The sequence below is a fragment of the Ornithodoros turicata genome, chromosome 3 (assembly GCF_037126465.1).
Source record: "Ornithodoros turicata isolate Travis chromosome 3, ASM3712646v1, whole genome shotgun sequence".
In the NCBI taxonomy this organism is placed as follows: Eukaryota; Metazoa; Arthropoda; class Arachnida; order Ixodida; family Argasidae; genus Ornithodoros; species Ornithodoros turicata.
The window spans coordinates 21827469-21843584 of NC_088203.1; the positions used below are offsets into that span (position 1 = coordinate 21827469).

General features: G+C 45.0%; 2 protein-coding genes across 3 annotated transcripts; one reads left to right on the top strand and one right to left on the bottom strand.

Moving 5' to 3' along the window:
- Nucleotides 1-6259: 6259 nt before the first annotated feature.
- LOC135388278 (uncharacterized) lies at nt 6260-14476 on the bottom strand. 2 transcript variants are annotated; one of them, XM_064617712.1, is made up of 13 exons: nt 14035-14476; nt 13796-13837; nt 13611-13691; nt 13432-13519; nt 13064-13322; nt 12574-12844; nt 8903-8998; nt 8580-8747; nt 8333-8519; nt 8020-8262; nt 7717-7888; nt 7473-7621; nt 6260-7375 (listed from the first exon to the last, which is right to left on the bottom strand). In XM_064617712.1, the coding sequence occupies exons 1-13, from the start codon at nt 14323-14325 to the stop codon at nt 7191-7193; spliced, it is 2232 nt and encodes a 743-aa protein (XP_064473782.1). In that variant the 5' UTR covers nt 14326-14476; the 3' UTR covers nt 6260-7190. The 2 variants fall into 2 exon arrangements, with proteins under 2 accessions (XP_064473782.1, XP_064473783.1); XM_064617713.1 differs by lacking the exon at nt 8903-8998.
- Nucleotides 9491-10394, top strand: LOC135388279 (P2X purinoceptor 7-like). Its single transcript, XM_064617714.1, has 3 exons — nt 9491-9734; nt 9799-10014; nt 10122-10394. Exons 1-3 carry the CDS (start codon nt 9547-9549, stop codon nt 10276-10278), a joined length of 561 nt encoding a protein of 186 aa, XP_064473784.1. The 5' UTR covers nt 9491-9546; the 3' UTR covers nt 10279-10394.
- Nucleotides 14477-16116: the final 1640 nt, after the last annotated feature.

Consider the following 16116-nt stretch of genomic DNA (forward strand, 5'->3'; position numbering starts at 1 on the left):
ATCGTGCCTGGATGCTGTGTTCCGCTGGTACTAACTTCTTCGAACTTCCTCTGCTACTCATTTACTTAATTCTTAACGCTACTGTTAAGTGTACAGCTTTGTTGAACTTTAGGGAGGAAATAGCAAATGTCGCAGCAGAGCACGTGACTGTTTTCGCCCAACTCAGAGAGGTCTAGTGCTCAGTCACGCTTATTTACGAGTGTCATGACCGAATGTTTTCTTTTATATTGTTTTATCCCGTGTTAGCGCCGCGAAGCAGCTGTGGCTATAAGCGGCGTACAGACGTGAACAGATGGAGAGAGGGCAGCATGATGGAGTGGGGGACAGGGGGGTTAGTATGCGTCCTGGGCCGACATTCGCCTGAAAGTCTGATAGAAAAGCCAGGGAAAGCCTCAGACAGCACAGCCTGTGCGATAATTCGAACACGCGTCAGCTCCCAGTTTCGGCGTGAAAAGCGATCGTCCTATTGAGAGAGATTTAAAAAGAAAAAGAGGGGAAACAAGTAGAACCTATATCGTCACCACATCAGTTATGCACGGCGCCGTTACTACTAAACCACCAGTCTCCGTGCTCTCCTTAGCCTCGTTCCCGGCGACGACACAACAGGGGTGGACTGCCAAGATCGCTCTTCCCACTGGGATGAATACTGGTGGCTGCCGTCTTTAATGAGTATGACTGACGATAACGTTACGTTCCATATAACTAGTCATCCGGTAAACATCTGAGTAGCGTATCAACGTTCGAAAGATCAAAGAAAAAGAAGATTGCTTGCTTCCGCGTTCACGTGAGGAGTGCTGGCCGATGCGATATCCTTTCTACACCCGTTCCCGAGCGGGAGAAAATGAACGGGCACGAAATGAAGAGGGACAGACACGAAAATGAACGAAAACGCACACGGGAAAATGAAGGAACTCGGCAAACGGCAGTCCACGTGCACACAGTTCTCGTGACTACCACGGGATGGCAGCACTAATGGTGGCGCCCATTCCTTGAACCGCGTTTTTGTGTAAACAGGTGCCGAGTTACAGCACCGATGCACCAATTATGAAAGGGTATGTTTCACGGCGCTCACGGAGGAAGGAAACAATTCCGCACCGACAGCACGCGAAGTCGAAATCACACAAACGTTATACTCTACAAGGAATTGCTCTCCAGTTTAATTCCACGTCTCTCTCTATCCTTAATTTTAGCTAGATCGTCGGTTTCGTAGCAACATTTTTTGCGTCCCTGCAAGCCCAGCTAGACCAACGTTACCCGAGGACAGGACGCCCAGTTCTGGAGCATACGCACCTCGCTGTACCCCATCGGTAGGCACGGCTGCCAAAGGGAACATTTGCATATATATTAATCCTCGCAAGAGTTGTCCACATTAGAATTGTGCGGAAGCAATGCGACGTGCCACGTTTCCTGTATTGCAAGATGGCCTTGCAGCGTGAACGTTAGGGGATGGTGAAATAGCGTTCTGTAGAATACGGCGAGAAGTATTCGTACTTCAACATCACGAACATTCTTGCGGTTTGTATTACTGTTCCGCAAACCCTGGTGAGTGAAAACACGTTCATCATCTTGGACGTGTGTACGATGGCTTGACCGGTTTTGGTGAAAATAGTGTACATACGAGGGTGGTTCCATAAGTTTCCGGCCCGACCAACTTTTAAAGTCATAGGGACGAAACAAGTGTATCACTTTTCGACATAGTCACCCTTAGCTTCGATGCACTTTTGACATCTTTCAACCAGCATTCTTATACTCTCGAAAAAATAGTCCGAAGTTTTGTCCACAAAATGCTGGAAAACTACCTCTTGCACCTCACTATCGCTTTGAAAGCTCCATCCTCTGAGATCCCTCTTCATCTTTGAGAACAGGAAGTAGTCACTCGGTGCCAAGTCTGGACTGTAGGGTGGGTTGTGGATTTCTTCGAAGCCGCACTCCTTCAGTGCAGCCTTGGCAAAAGAAGCCGTGTGGACACGGGCATTGTCCTGGAGCAACCGGACACCTCGACTCAACCTGCCGCGCCTCTTTTCCTTGATGGCGTCTCGCAGTCGGTGCAGGAGTGAAGCATAATAAATCGCATTCACTGTGGTGTTCCTCTCTTTGAAGTCGATGAGGAGGATCCCGTGACAATCCCAAAATATTGTTGCCATGATCTTCTTTGTGGTTTGTGTGACCTTGGCTTTTCTTGGGGGTGCTTCTCCTGGTTTGCGCCATTCCATCGAGTCCTTTTTCGAAAGGGGATCATGGTAGAGCACCATAGTCTCATCCCCTGTGACAATTGACTTCAATATTTCTTCTTCGTTCTCTTGACAGAGCTCCAAAAACTCTTTGGCACAGACGACGCGCTGCTGCTTTTGAACTGACGAGAGAAGTCGTGGCACCCATCTCGCACTGACCTTTTTCATGTGAAGGCCCTCGCCGACGATGTGAAAAGCGGTTGTTTTGGAAAGCCCCAGCATTTCCTTCACCTTTAGACGCCTGTCGCTCAGCACTTCCTTCTCGACAAGAGACAAATTTTCTTGTGTCACCACTTCCACTGGACGACCATCGCGTGGATCATCTTCAATGGACACTCGCCCCAGTCGAAACTGTTTAGCCCAGTCTTTTACCGTTATGTACAACGGAGAGGCTTCCCTGTACACCTTGTCCAGTCGCTCTTTAATTTCTTTAGACGAAAGTCCCTCTTTTGTCAAGAATTTTATCACAGCGCGGTACTCGATTTTTTCCATTTTAACTGAAGAGTGCACCCTGGCTGTTTTAAATGCCTCTCTCGAACCGACAAAAGCATGGAGAGGGTTGAGGGTGTTGCTCCAACCCTCCAACAGATGGCGGTACGCGTCCTTTATCGTATTTTCAAATTCGCGCGCATTTTCTACCTCGGGCCGGAAACTTATGGAACCACCCTCGTAATTAGCGACTTTTTGTTACATCAGAAAGTGCTCGCGATAGCGGTTCCGAAAACATGTAAGGTACATGTTAGTAGAAGTAGTAAAGTTAGTAAAGTACATACGTACAAGGTACGAAAACATGTAAGGTAAGGTGAAATACAGGTAACATACCGACGCGCAAGAAACCTCGCAGGCTCCTTGGTCAACGCCAAAATGAGCAAAACGAACACCCAGTACAATGGAACACGCCCCTGCAACCTCCCGCGCTGCAAAACATGCAAGCACGTTCAACACGCTAACTCCATCAAAAGCACTGCGAGTAATAACACCCACTCTGTTAACCACGCACTCACATGCACAAACTTCAATGTCATATACTGCATTGAATGCGGCGACTGCTCTATGCAATACACTGGTAAAACCGGCCAACAAATGAACAACCCCCTTACCGGCCACAGAACCGACACCTCCAACAAACTCCCCAAATCAGTCGCCGAACACTTTAACGTTCCTGGTCACAATTATGACGACATTAAACTATGTATTCTAGAAATCGGGTGCAGATCCACACGTGACAGACGTGAGAGAGAGTCTTACCTCATATACAAGTTCAATAACCTTCACCCGTTCGGTATCAACAAATCACAGGACACCCTAGAAACACTCCACAAATAACATACGTCCAGACCTTTTCCCTCCTACTATTCTATCCCCTTTATCATCTATCGACACTGTTATGTTCTGCATGGCCACTACTTTTACTGTCTTAATTGCATGACACAACTGTGTATTACAAATATGTTACCAAAAAAATAAACACACTTTGCTTGCTCTGAAAATTTCCTCACGTAACCACTATCTTCCTTATCTTTCGGGAGGCTCGCACATTCCTGCCTGTTGCCCCGTTTCGACCCGTTGTTCGTGAACTTGGCATTTCTGTGACCGGTCTGGGGGGAGCAAACATGACTTCGTTCACATAATCCCCTCCACACTGTAACAAAGCGGCCATTCACTTCGGCCATAAAAGCCTGAACGGGCCGTTTCTTCCCCCCGGGCTGTTGACACACAATTCGCATGAACCTTTAAAGGTACTGTAAAGCAGCACCGATCAAATGTCATTTAGTGTGGCTATTCGATAGTCCAAGCCACCAGGACAAAAACTGCGCAAGTTTCATTCCAATCGACGGTGCAATTAATTAGAAAATTACAATTAAAGATTACGGGCAACACTGTACTTGGTATTCGAAATGAATCCGTGCTCCTGCCACAGACGGCGGCAACCACATTGCATGCGTATAACACTGGGCCCGACATAACAATCCACCACAATCCACCATAAAATCCGCCCCTGCAATCCACATAACGATCCACATGTGAGGATAACGGATAAGCGAACTGAAACGAAATGCTGAGCCGCTGAAAAAAATGTGTCAGGCGTTCAAGAAGCCAGACAGCGTCGGGACTTGTATGTTCACTGTGTGTTTCATGCTCACAACCATTATTTTGCGTCATGTCATTCAGTATGATTTCCCGCAACTCGGAACACTGGAATGCTTGTTATGGGCTACGCGGTGGATGCATTCTGACGGGGTTCCTTTTTGGGAAACTAGATCTACTCAACAGGATATGACTTGGGCGCGGCTGCAGTGAGTACAAAGAAATAGAAACAGGCTTAAAGTGCGTATGCGTCGTCGCTGTCTCGTTTCTTCGTCTGTCGTCGCAGGGCCAAAGGAGACTTAAAGTGTCCGTGCTGGTGAGCGTTTCCGGAAATTGTCGTGAAGCAACCCATAAGCTCGCATTGCAGGCATTCTGTCTAAACTGTATGGCGAAGTCATGCAGAACGGTGGAGCAGCGTGAACTACTTGACTATAAATAGCGACTGGACTGCATACGTGACGTTCACATCATAGTCCCGAATGTGTACGTGTTGAAAATCGCTTCAGTTCAACCACGTTGTGGTTTATCTTATGGAAGTGGTGCGTTACTTCCTTTTAGCGACAGCTAGATGGAGAGGGTGCAGTATGTAGCAAATATACCAGTTTCGTGCTCGAACATGTGTACAAAAAAATTCAAGGCAATAAAGAAGCGCAAGAGGTTTATTTTGCAGTAATGCAGTAACAAACCGAAAGCAAAAAAAAAAAAAAGTGAAACTGAATGAACCATCATACTGGTTGTACAGGATCGCATGATGCACATGATGGAACCACACCGCTGTCATCTCAGAGGGTGGATCACATTGGCATGTAGATGATTTCATTCTCTGCTTTTTGCAATATAAGCGAAGTGTTTATCGACATCAAATGAGTTGCTCGCGTGATGGCACATATTTTACTGATGTTTATCAGTCACAGTACTATGCATAACCACTATCACTTCTGTGCCGTGAACAGAGGTGAAAACCAAACAGAGAAAATGACAGATGTGTCTGGGCGGGTGGAACTCAAGGGGAATACTGAAACTCCAACCAATCATATACAGAAGGAGTCCTGTTCTTTCAGGGCCTCCTACTGAGTGGAGTCCAGGTACTCTGAGTACAAAGAGTTGTTCCTTGTGCTCCCCAATTACTCCTAAACTGGGAGCCAACCTTTTCAAAATGTCCATACTCCTTCTGTGCTAGCTTGGTTGGAGCTACAGCGTACCAAACTTAGTAGAGCGTACACCATTACCGCAAATAAGAGAACATTCATAACGGATTGTGGAAGGTAATACCACACCCTTAAAAGCAAATTAGGGTGAGTGTACTTCAATCTTTCTGCATTTCACTTAATTTCATGAAGCAGTCTCATTTTCAAACAAGTACCAACAAACCAACACCTCACAGATGGAAGATACATTCCGAAAACTTGCAGTGAGAGAGACTATCATGGCAATGATGCAAAGGCAGTTTTGCTGTGGCTTAAGAAATTCAGGGCACAATTAAAAGTATTGATTATGCCAAAGCACTATTTTTACTAGCCAGTCCTTTAGCGGATATCTATCCAAGAACTTGATCACTGTGACATAACTGAAATTGTTATTCTGCTAAACGTCTGGAATCTGAAAGAACCTGCAGAATACGACAGAATGCACACAGCCCTCTTGGCCAATCTCTGTTGAAAATGCTATTCAAAGAAAAGTGGGTCATGGATACGACAATGACACTCAACTCAGTTTGCACCCAATGATCACGCACATCTTCCATTCCATTCACTCGATTCATTACCATTAAGCCGAGCACATCTAATAGACCTGTTGACATGTTTCTTTTTACACATGGGAAACATGGGAAAAGAATTGGCAACTGGATCATTCCCCGTGGATCGAGATCATGTCCATGAGAAGACCACTCAGCTTACTTAATCGATTACAGCAATCTTTCCTTCCATTAAGACACTGGAGCTGAAGCTCACACTGTTAACTTATAATACCGGGGTACAGTGAGATCTTGACAGACAATGTCTACAATTATAGACTTGGACGAGAAGGAAAGCGAAGTGGACTACTCCGACGTGTGACTGGAGATGGTGATGACTGCTCAAGTGTGCACCAACAGATTTCCGGGGTGTTCTGACAGAATTTCGAACACATCCCTGAACACTACACAAACCTCAAGGATTCATCAAGGCTGAAATCATCCAGGAATCACTTGAACACACGAATGACAAAAGAGGACCCAATGACAATGAAAATTCGCAATATGCCTTTCAAGCAACAGCTCCATGTTGAGTCAAAGCATCAAATGCCGGCAACATCTGGAGCAAAAGCCCACCGTAATGCACCAAGCAGGATTGATCACTGAGCAACGATAACAGGTAGTCCCCAGGATTCTGCCGACATCATGAACATTAAGGGGGCTAAGTGAATGTGACACCAGCTATTAAATGATGCACATGCACAATCAGAAGGCAGCCTTTGTTGCATTACTGCAGCAAACTTCCAAGACAGGCAACTATTAACAAATGCATGAGTGATGCTTCTTCACAAGAACTCTTCACTTAGTACATTTCAGAGCGAACTCGAAGCAAACAAGCTGGGAGACAATCCCCTGCACTGCACTCCCATTTGTGTGCCTGGCTTACGTCATTCTGGCTTTGCTGCAGAGTGAGCGTGTCTGTATAAAACTTATTAATTCAATAAGTAAGCTGTCTTCGGAACAGAAACTTGGCCAACTCAACTGCGAGACCATGTTGAAAATTACTGATCTGGCTCACAGACACCTCTGAGGATGAGATGGTCCCTTTAACCCCATTCACCATACCCACTTCAGCGCAAGTACCGTTATTGCCATTTCCCATTCATCCCATTTTCCACCTCCGCCACGTGCATAAGTCACTGCACCACTGTCGTGTCATGAAATCGAAGCATCCTGCGGGCTATGAGAATGTCCTTGGGCTCCCTTGCATAAGCAGAAGTCATTGTTGGTGGCTCTGGAGATAAACTTGTCCTCAACAGACTCCTGAAGCTTCGCTCTTCACATGCCTGGGTGGCCTCTTCGAGCAGTTTCTTAACGTACTCTGCGAGAATAACACTCTTCCTTTAGTGTCCAGGTAACGACTCAATACATTAATTAAGACCAAATATGTATGCATACGCGGCATGTACTTAACCTACCATGTGTAGCTTTCGTTTTTACTGGTGCTACCACCTCAGCCCCTTTCTTTGCCTTCTGCAGCTTCCGCCTGAACATGAACTGGCCGTCGGATCTGCGAGCATGCTCACGGCCTGCATTTTCATTGAAGTGCAATGCTGCAAGCTGCGTCCTAAGCAGATAGATTTGCATAAGGCTTTTCGCTGTGATCATAATGAGGATACTAGGCATGTGGAAGACAAGTCAAAACAGATGTGAAATATGTACCTGGCCTTCATAACGTTAGGTGTGTAAGCTGTTGATTTGGGGGCAAACTTTACAATTACAGCATGGTACGACTCCAGGGAGGACGTCTGTCCAACTGATGACAGCTGCCCAATGTCACGTAGAAGCCTTGGGTCCATGATAATTTTCAGCAGCTTTCTATAGGCAGCTGAATCTGAAAGCAAATCATGAAACATTTCTCACAGTTCTGCAAAACCGTGGCTGAGCTTGGGTTTAAACTAGGACAACAACTGTAAGCTTCATTTATATGAACAGTGTATATGCAGCTCTTCACAAAAGGGGTACCTGCTCGAAGCCACTTGTTCCCCCGAATATTATCATGGAGGCATCTGGAATACGGCCCATCATGGTCAGCATGCATGTTGAGCACGTGACGGGACGCACTTCTCCAAATGCTGAGCCGGAGTTCGCTGTTGCCCTGAGACACTGCATTGCTCCAATACAAATGGTAACAGATGGATGTTACCCATGGCTTCAGGTCACTGCAACCTTGACTTCGGCATGCAGCTTCCAGTTTTTTCTGCAGTCCTTTTAGCAAAAAAAAAAAAAAGATTTAATGTAGGGGTACATTTGACATTTGAAACTGACTCTGAGATACCTTTTACAACGTGCCACGTGTCAACAGTGTGTTGCATGTCTGGCTCCTTTTCCCTCATGTATTTCCTTATTGCTGGATGCCTGTCCGTTATCACTGATGCAATAGACACCTCAGCATCTTTCAGGCCTTCAAGCGCACGGATGAAGCCATACTTCTCCATTTGGGAGCTGGATTTCACTTCGGGAGCCTGATAAAGTTGTATGTAATGTATACTAAATGTAGGAATTACTTAAATTCTTCGGCATACCTCTCCAACCTGGACCTGAACAAAGTGAAGAACCTTTGAGGTGGCTGCGTCCATAAATGTGTATGTCAGGTATTTCGCTGAATGCCCTGGAGAATCGCAGCGCCCGTCTCCCAGAACATTGACGTCACCTAGTTGTGCTAGGGTGTTCTGGCTTTCGGTGTTCCATACCTGAACATAACGTGATGACACTCAACATACATAATTATATGTTTTTCATTATGTACACGAAGTATCAGTAGCACACATGTACCCTTTTGTCAAATGTTTACATAACAATCTTTGCACAATAGACTTTGTGAGCAACACAGCTACTACTGAAATACCTTTGCTATAACTGGGAGAAATAATCCCCGCTGATAGGCATTGTAGGACACCGCTGAAATAACGCGAACGTTTATGGAGGTCAAGAGGCGCAGGACCTAGGGTGAACAGGAAAAACTAATATTAGCTGCTGCATCAACAGTTTACATTTACACATTTTTCGTTTATGGTTTCCATGAAAAATCTTATTCTGATTTTTGATTGACTGATAGTTTCTAGATGCACTGTTTGCAGTGCCTGTGAAAGCATATTCTTGCACTAAATTAAGGAAGTGAGTGTAATTAAATTAAAAATACAGTTAATTAATCCATTAATTAATAAATAGCATTAACAGTAATTACGTAGAGTTAATAAGTAGCAGACACTCATTTTCTTTGTGTTGTCCCCTAGCTGTCTATCACTACCGCTTTTGTACCGCGTTTGTAAAAATTCAGTTTCGAATAATACCCAACAGTTTCCACACGTTGCTGTGACGTTTCAATTATACGGCGGCAAAAATAGTCTTATACAGTTTTAGGAAAAATATTCCCGGGAATAGCACCGCTAGCGACAATGCGCACACAACATTCGGTGTAACGCAGCGACCCCTGTGGGTGCCATGCTTTGGAAACCGAAACCGGGAGTGTAAGAGCGTCCTTTGCTAGGCATGATGAGTGGTCTTCCGAACCTGACTCCGCTGGAGAGACGCATTTTGGAAGTGTCAAAGCAGTTAAACTTTTGTAGTTACGATAGCACTCCTGGACGCCTAGACACGTCGGAAAGCGAGTGTGACGATTTGGATAGCGACGATTCGCCGCCGCAGTCACCAGACCGGCCTAATGGTTTCAGAAACTGGTAAGTTGTGCAAACTTTCATAGAGTTTCTGTTATTCACAGCTGCTCAATATTCTACCATACAGGTGCTCCTGCAATAACTGCCGCGCTATGCCAACACATATCGAGTGTCTGTGCTGTAGGGATGTGCCAGAGGCAACTATCAAACAACCGCATGACTGTATTACGCATCACGAGGACTTCGAAATTCTCTGCCTGAACCCAGCAGTCTTAGGTGTTGCGGCTGTATACATCAGAGAGCAAATGCACGAAGAAATGGACGCAGACAGGGGCATCCACGAGTAAGCATAATCGCTTGTTTTCATCAGTATCGTAGACATCGCTGCCTACACCAAGCACTCAACAGTACAGGGCAATGATGATCAAGTTACTATTTTCACTGTTACAGGAGGTACAGACATATCGCGTACCGTCAGTTTACCCATTGGGTATGGGGACCACTGGGCAAAGAAAACCGTAAAGTGCTACCGTCCTGTGTCGTGACACGTATTAGAGACGAATTTCCCTCAGAGACGTACACAGGGTTTCGTTACCCGCCGTTATAGTATCTGTGTAGTTTTATGCATCTGCTAGTAGATATGTATAAATACAAATATTGTATGAATGCAGAATGAAGTGTGGAGATTTGACGGTGTGTGAAATAAAAATGATGCCATCTTGATTTATCTTGGTCTTCAATTAACTGTCATGATAGCAGAAGCAGGAAATCAGTATGTCATCCCCTAGAGCCTCACCCCAAATATACATACGTTTATAAAGAACATCAGTGTATATTTTCCATGTGTAGCACAGTAAGCACAAGCATCCGTGTGCCCTCTGTTCATATTTTGCCAAAAAAGGAAGCTTTCAAGACCTTGAAAGTCCTCTCAGAGGTCGTTTGGGATGCCTGAAGATTCAGAGTTCTATTATCGTATTTCACTACAAAAAGCCTGACTGCCCAGCGGGGCCCAGTTACCGAAGCTTTGCGACCATAGTAAGGTGGATAAGTCTGCATTTGGTGCAGCAAAAAATATTAGTGATGCAAAAAGACAAAACTTCCATTGACAGTATTGTTCTAGCAGGTGGAACTGATATATTCACTTTTTCTTTTCTTTTTCCAGGGCTACCGACAAAAAAAAAAAAAAATCATGCCTAAATCTGGATCTTTAGTACCTGCTATAGGCACCTAAAACAACGTGTTTTTCGTGTCTAAAAATCCGGTCTAGGAGAACTTGTCAGAGGACATCTCATACGAAGAACTATCGTCATGCCGGAATAATCGTCACAATGAAAACTCGTGTCACAGCATGGATTTTGACTGCCGAACTACAAATTTACTTTTGTTTATTCCTATGAATTATTCATTGGACCGTATGCCATGACATGTGGTTTAAAGATATCAAATGACAAATGCAGTTTTATTGGGCTTCAATGGGCCTATACTGACATCATACTTTCAGTAGCTCGGCATTAGTTGTATCTCCAGCATCAGTGTGAGTCCCAGTTACGGCCACTACAATAGTAATGGTCTCGTCAGTTGTAAGGAAGCCTATCAAAAGGCCGAAAAATCATGACGCTGAACTATCATAAGGCTGAAAGTCAAAGGACTGAAAAATCGTAACCGTTGCTGAAAATGACATGAAAAATGTCATCGGGCAGCTCATAATTTTTCGTTTTAACCTATTGCCATTGTGTAAAATAAACACGTGCAATAACACAGTGGTCCATATTTTGTTCTACTTTTAGTTTTCGTTAACCCCTAAGTGGTCGAAAGTACGTTATTAACACCAAGTTCGGTTATATTGCTTATTTGACATATTAATTCACAACAAGTCTATCGTATTTAATTTGTGGTGCTAATTTTTTTATCGCAGTTCGAGATAACAGTTTTAGTATCTTGGGTTCCTTATTTTTAGGTCTTCCGATAGGTCGGTTTTCTGAATTTTCAGCCTTATGAGTTTCGGCCTTATGATTACCACCCCAGTTGTTATCTATCTATCTATCAGTTATCTGTCCGTTGTCTTGCCTCTGCAAGGCTTCTGCCATGGCGAATCCACCTAACCTCACTTGGAAATTTACGAATAACAGCATAATTCTTAACTTCGAGATGGCGGCTTGTCGTATGTTGAATTGTGTGATTTCCTCATACCCCAAGCAGAGCTGTGAAATTTATATGGGTGCAGTCTTTTTAGAACCTGCGTTCACAGGTCAGCCCTAACCGGATGAAATCCGGGTTCCTGGAAGTGCAGGTCGGGCACTCGACTAATCTCTTTCTGTAAAACGAGCTGAAACGCATTCCCTCTGAAACGGAGTCAACCTTGCAACCAGTATTCCGATGACGAACCACCCCACCCACCTGACGAATGTTCCTGTGATGGAAGGACCTTGTATGAATGGGCTGGTGTGACCAGTTTTCCTGTGATGACTTTTCTGGTGACAAGTGGGCCAGCCAGTTCCCTTAAAAATCTGGGCTCTAGTAATTGGAAATCTAATATTTTCTCCCTTCCAGATGCGTTCCAATGTACTAGTCATGTGACTCGACTTTTGTATATGGCACACCGTGACCTCCAAACTGACCACAATCATAATTTGGCTGCACTCACAACACATAGATAGCACCTTTTCACCACATGGGAGATTAATCATTGGGCTAATCTGTGAGCTTTCTTGTAGGCGCACCTCTAGAAATGATACATGGTGTGATAAGCAGTTTGATACTCAGTTCCCAACTGGAAGGTAAGCCTCGCTATGGCCCCTGTGATTAGCTCTTCTTATTACACTGGGCTATGATCATGTGGAACCTCGCCAGAATTGTGATAGCTTACTTACTGCTTCACATGAATCAAAAACAGTGGACTGACCTTTGTGGGAGCTGCTCCATTGAAGAGGATTGCACCGGCAAGTAAAATGTTCCCTGCTGCAAATCCATTTATATGTGGCTGACTCCTCCATGTTGTAATGTGGCCAAGTAAGCACTCAGCAGATACATCAACCAGGGTACCCCGTACAGTTAGTTTGATTCTGCAGGATGTGTCACACTGTCTGCACCGTTGGAACAGCTGCCGAAGGCAGCTCTCAAACACGATAAACTTCTGTTCATCACATACAGACGTCTTTGTTTCTCCTGCACCTCTGCAATTGCAGAATCCATGTACTATTGTGTAATAAGACAATCCACTGTGTGTAATAACAAAAATAAGATAGCCACAACTGAACGGTAGCAAAATTCAAAACGTCAAACTGGACCAGAATTCTAGAGAAATATTGTAGATAACCAAGATTTCTCGCTTTCTTTGCTGTTGTCATGTACCAAACAGCCTCGTTTGTCTCCCATTTACATGCCATACTTACTCTGCAAAGCTGTCGTTGAGAGATGGAGAGTAGGTATCATCATGCCTGTCATCTTGAACTGTAGATATCGTGTCATTTTGTTCTTCCTCGGCTCCACACACTCTTCTAAACTTTGGGGTGGATACCGTCACAGGTGATGGCATTGACAGGTGTTCGGTACTATGACTTGATCCTCCACCGCATTTTGTGCACAGGATGTCCATGGGGTTTGTCTGAACCCCAATGCTACAGGACTCGGCACGAAGGCTTACTTGAGCATCTGTAGAGGAAAAACAAGGAGTCAGCTGATATTGTACCACAGCATCTATAAACAAGATAGCATTCATAGCAGAGATCTATAAACAAGACCATGCAGCTTGGATAATTACAGGATGATTTGGTCTTTTTGGGATGAGACTGTGCGTATGCATGGTCTGCAGGAGTCACAGAGTCTACAGGCACAGGTTGGACCAGGTTCTGAAACATAAAAAGCAGTTGTGCAATTTCCAAGGCTCCACATGGTTAACTGGTTTTGAGCCATTGATCAAAATAATTCTCGTGTACACACATCATCTGCAGCCATGCAATGTCCAGAGTGGAGGGTTTCAATAGATCCGACGTCTTCCATTGCGGAAAGCGCACTCACAAACTAAAAAGATTTCAAAAGAGAGGGCATTGGAAACTATTTAGCAAGAGATCAATGTGGAAATCGTGAAAATACACTGCACTGTAACTGTCTCTAATGTAACATACCAATTCAGGCATGGTTAGCGATCCATTCGCAGAGCTTGCACCCTGCAAAAAAATGCATAGCCTCAGGATCATTTTCACATTACAAGTAGGCAAACAACTACACAAAGCGACTGACTCCCGCACGATTATACTTTCCTAAGCCATTGCAATCGCATTATTACCGCGAGGTAATACCTTAGCGTATTCAATGTTAAACTGTCATTGTGCATATCATATAGTATATATGTAACATAACAAACCTCGCTAACTTCGGCGTTTCCCGACGGTGCTTCTGTTTCCATCTTCGGCAATGCTGACTTTTTCAAACGTCGACGTTGTGAGCCAGGCAGAAACTCCTCATAAGAACCTATCGTGAAGTGTTTTGAACACACACGATGGCCCAACTGCAAGTCCATGCCTAGCGACCGAGACCATTCTAGTCTCCGCTTTTTACACTTCGGTACGTTGTGGTACGAGACGTCGTTGCTTTCCTCGCGCGTCCTCATGTGGTTGCTTGAGCAGAGCCAAACACAACATTGCGTACCAGGCATCTTGGTGCAACGAGTGCCTTTTTATCGAACAGGCAAAAGAACCGAAAGTGAGTAGTTCGCAGTACCAAAAGAACGATAGCAAGGCAGCGTCAGCGCGTTCGAAAGAGGCCGCGAACAGAAGGAGCGCGCAGGCGCAGCAGAGAAGTAGGGAGAGCCTCCATCCAACAGCGTCCAGCGCTGGGTTCCTTCGCAAAAAACACTGTTAACAGGGGTTCAGAATGCATAGGTAAACAGGAAAACTAATAATATGGTTACTAAAAATACTAAGTTCCGATGTAATAGTGTGTAATACCAATTTTCAGTGTTGCCCGCTGTACAGGGGGTTGTTTGACACCAGGCGTCGCACCGCTCCATTACGCCGCATTTTTCATGGCAAATTAAAAATATTTATAGCGCGTTGTCGGTCGTATGGTTCCGCATATGGTATTTAGAAGCAACAAAGTCTCTAGTCACATCACCGGCATATCATGCTTGTCTACTGCTTTACAGTACCTTTAACATGTCATACCTAGCCCTTTAAATACCATGCCAATGATGAGGACAGTGTCCAGAAGAAGAACAGTCTCTGTTCGAAGCATCGGCGGCTCTGGTACTGATGCAATTCCCTTTCATACATAAACAATAATAATTCGGGGCTTTACGTCGCGAGACAACTGCGATCATGAGCGACGCCACAGTGGCTGGGTCTGTGGATTAATTTTGCCCACCTGAGGGTTCTTTAACGCCCGCCGAAATCTCGACACACGGCACACCACATTTAACGTCCGTCGCGGAAGACTGCGTGTCTGAGCAACTTGTACACTTCCACCAAATTGTCGCCGTCCTGGGCTGGGTTTGAGCCGGTCTTGGGGACAGCAGACGGACACGGTACCGACTGAGCCGCCGAAGGTGGCTACATAAACAAGAAACGACGTTACAAAATGACGTTAGGTTGGTGTGCTGGATTCTGCGGTCGCAAAGATATACTAGTATCCCTAGATACCCTAGGGCGTAGTGTTGGCCACTGCCGCTGAATTGGGCCCGCTTGCATGAACATTGGAACATTGAGGAGATTCTTCACTTGGTGGTCCTCAGCAGCTTCGGCAGTGCTTTCGGTACGTGCAGTGCTCAACGCTGCTCGTGTATATAGCACTGACAAAGCTACTGAGGACGCCACTAAGGAAATTCCTCAACGTTCGTGAAAGCGGTTCCTGAAATATTGAAGTGCCTTGAAATTTGAAGTGCCTGGGAGAATGACACAAGTGAGGGTTGGAATCGTCTCATACTCCTTTCAATGTGCACGATCATGTATCGTATAAGCACTTTGAGCGACGCCCAATTCAAACCTCTTGTTTGGCCTTACGGCTTATTTTCGATAATTTATACAGATACAGAAATAGATATAGGTAAAGAAAAAGGGGCCGCCTTCTTGTGGAATCTCATTACAAGCGCAACTTAACGACAAACCAGAGACAAACAAACAAGGACAAACAAGAGAGGAGACGACGCAGCGCTGCGTCGCAACTTGCCATTTACATCTTGCAATTACATCTCTACTCGCGGCTGATCGCATGTTTTGCTTTCACCATCGCTTTCAAGAGTACTTATGCAAGTTCTTTATGTAGGCTTAGTTGTAGTACAAAACCTAAGCCTAATGCACAGTATGTAGGTGTGAAACTGGCCGTTCTGTGAAGCTTCAAGGAACTTCCGGAACCTTGCGGAAGGACGGTCACCCTATCTCCGAGCAACACTGCTGTAGTTTGTTGTTGCCTTTCGCACGGCTATAGTTTGCAATTTGATCTCAATTAGCCT

Coding starts and splice junctions, on each gene's coding strand:
- LOC135388279 (XM_064617714.1), top strand. CDS start 9,547: ATGATGAGTGGTCTTCCGAACCTGACTCCGCTGGAGAGACGCATTTTG. Junction 9,735..9,798: donor CCTAATGGTTTCAGAAACTG/GTAAGTTGTGCA, acceptor TCTACCATACAG/GTGCTCCTGCAATAACTGCC. Junction 10,015..10,121: donor GCAGACAGGGGCATCCACGA/GTAAGCATAATC, acceptor TCACTGTTACAG/GAGGTACAGACATATCGCGT.
- LOC135388278 (XM_064617712.1), bottom strand. CDS start 14,325: ATGCCTGGTACGCAATGTTGTGTTTGGCTCTGCTCAAGCAACCACATG. Junction 13,323..13,431: donor CAAAAAGACCAAATCATCCT/GTAATTATCCAA, acceptor TTTCCTCTACAG/ATGCTCAAGTAAGCCTTCGT. Junction 7,622..7,716: donor CCTAACGTTATGAAGGCCAG/GTACATATTTCA, acceptor CTATCTGCTTAG/GACGCAGCTTGCAGCATTGC.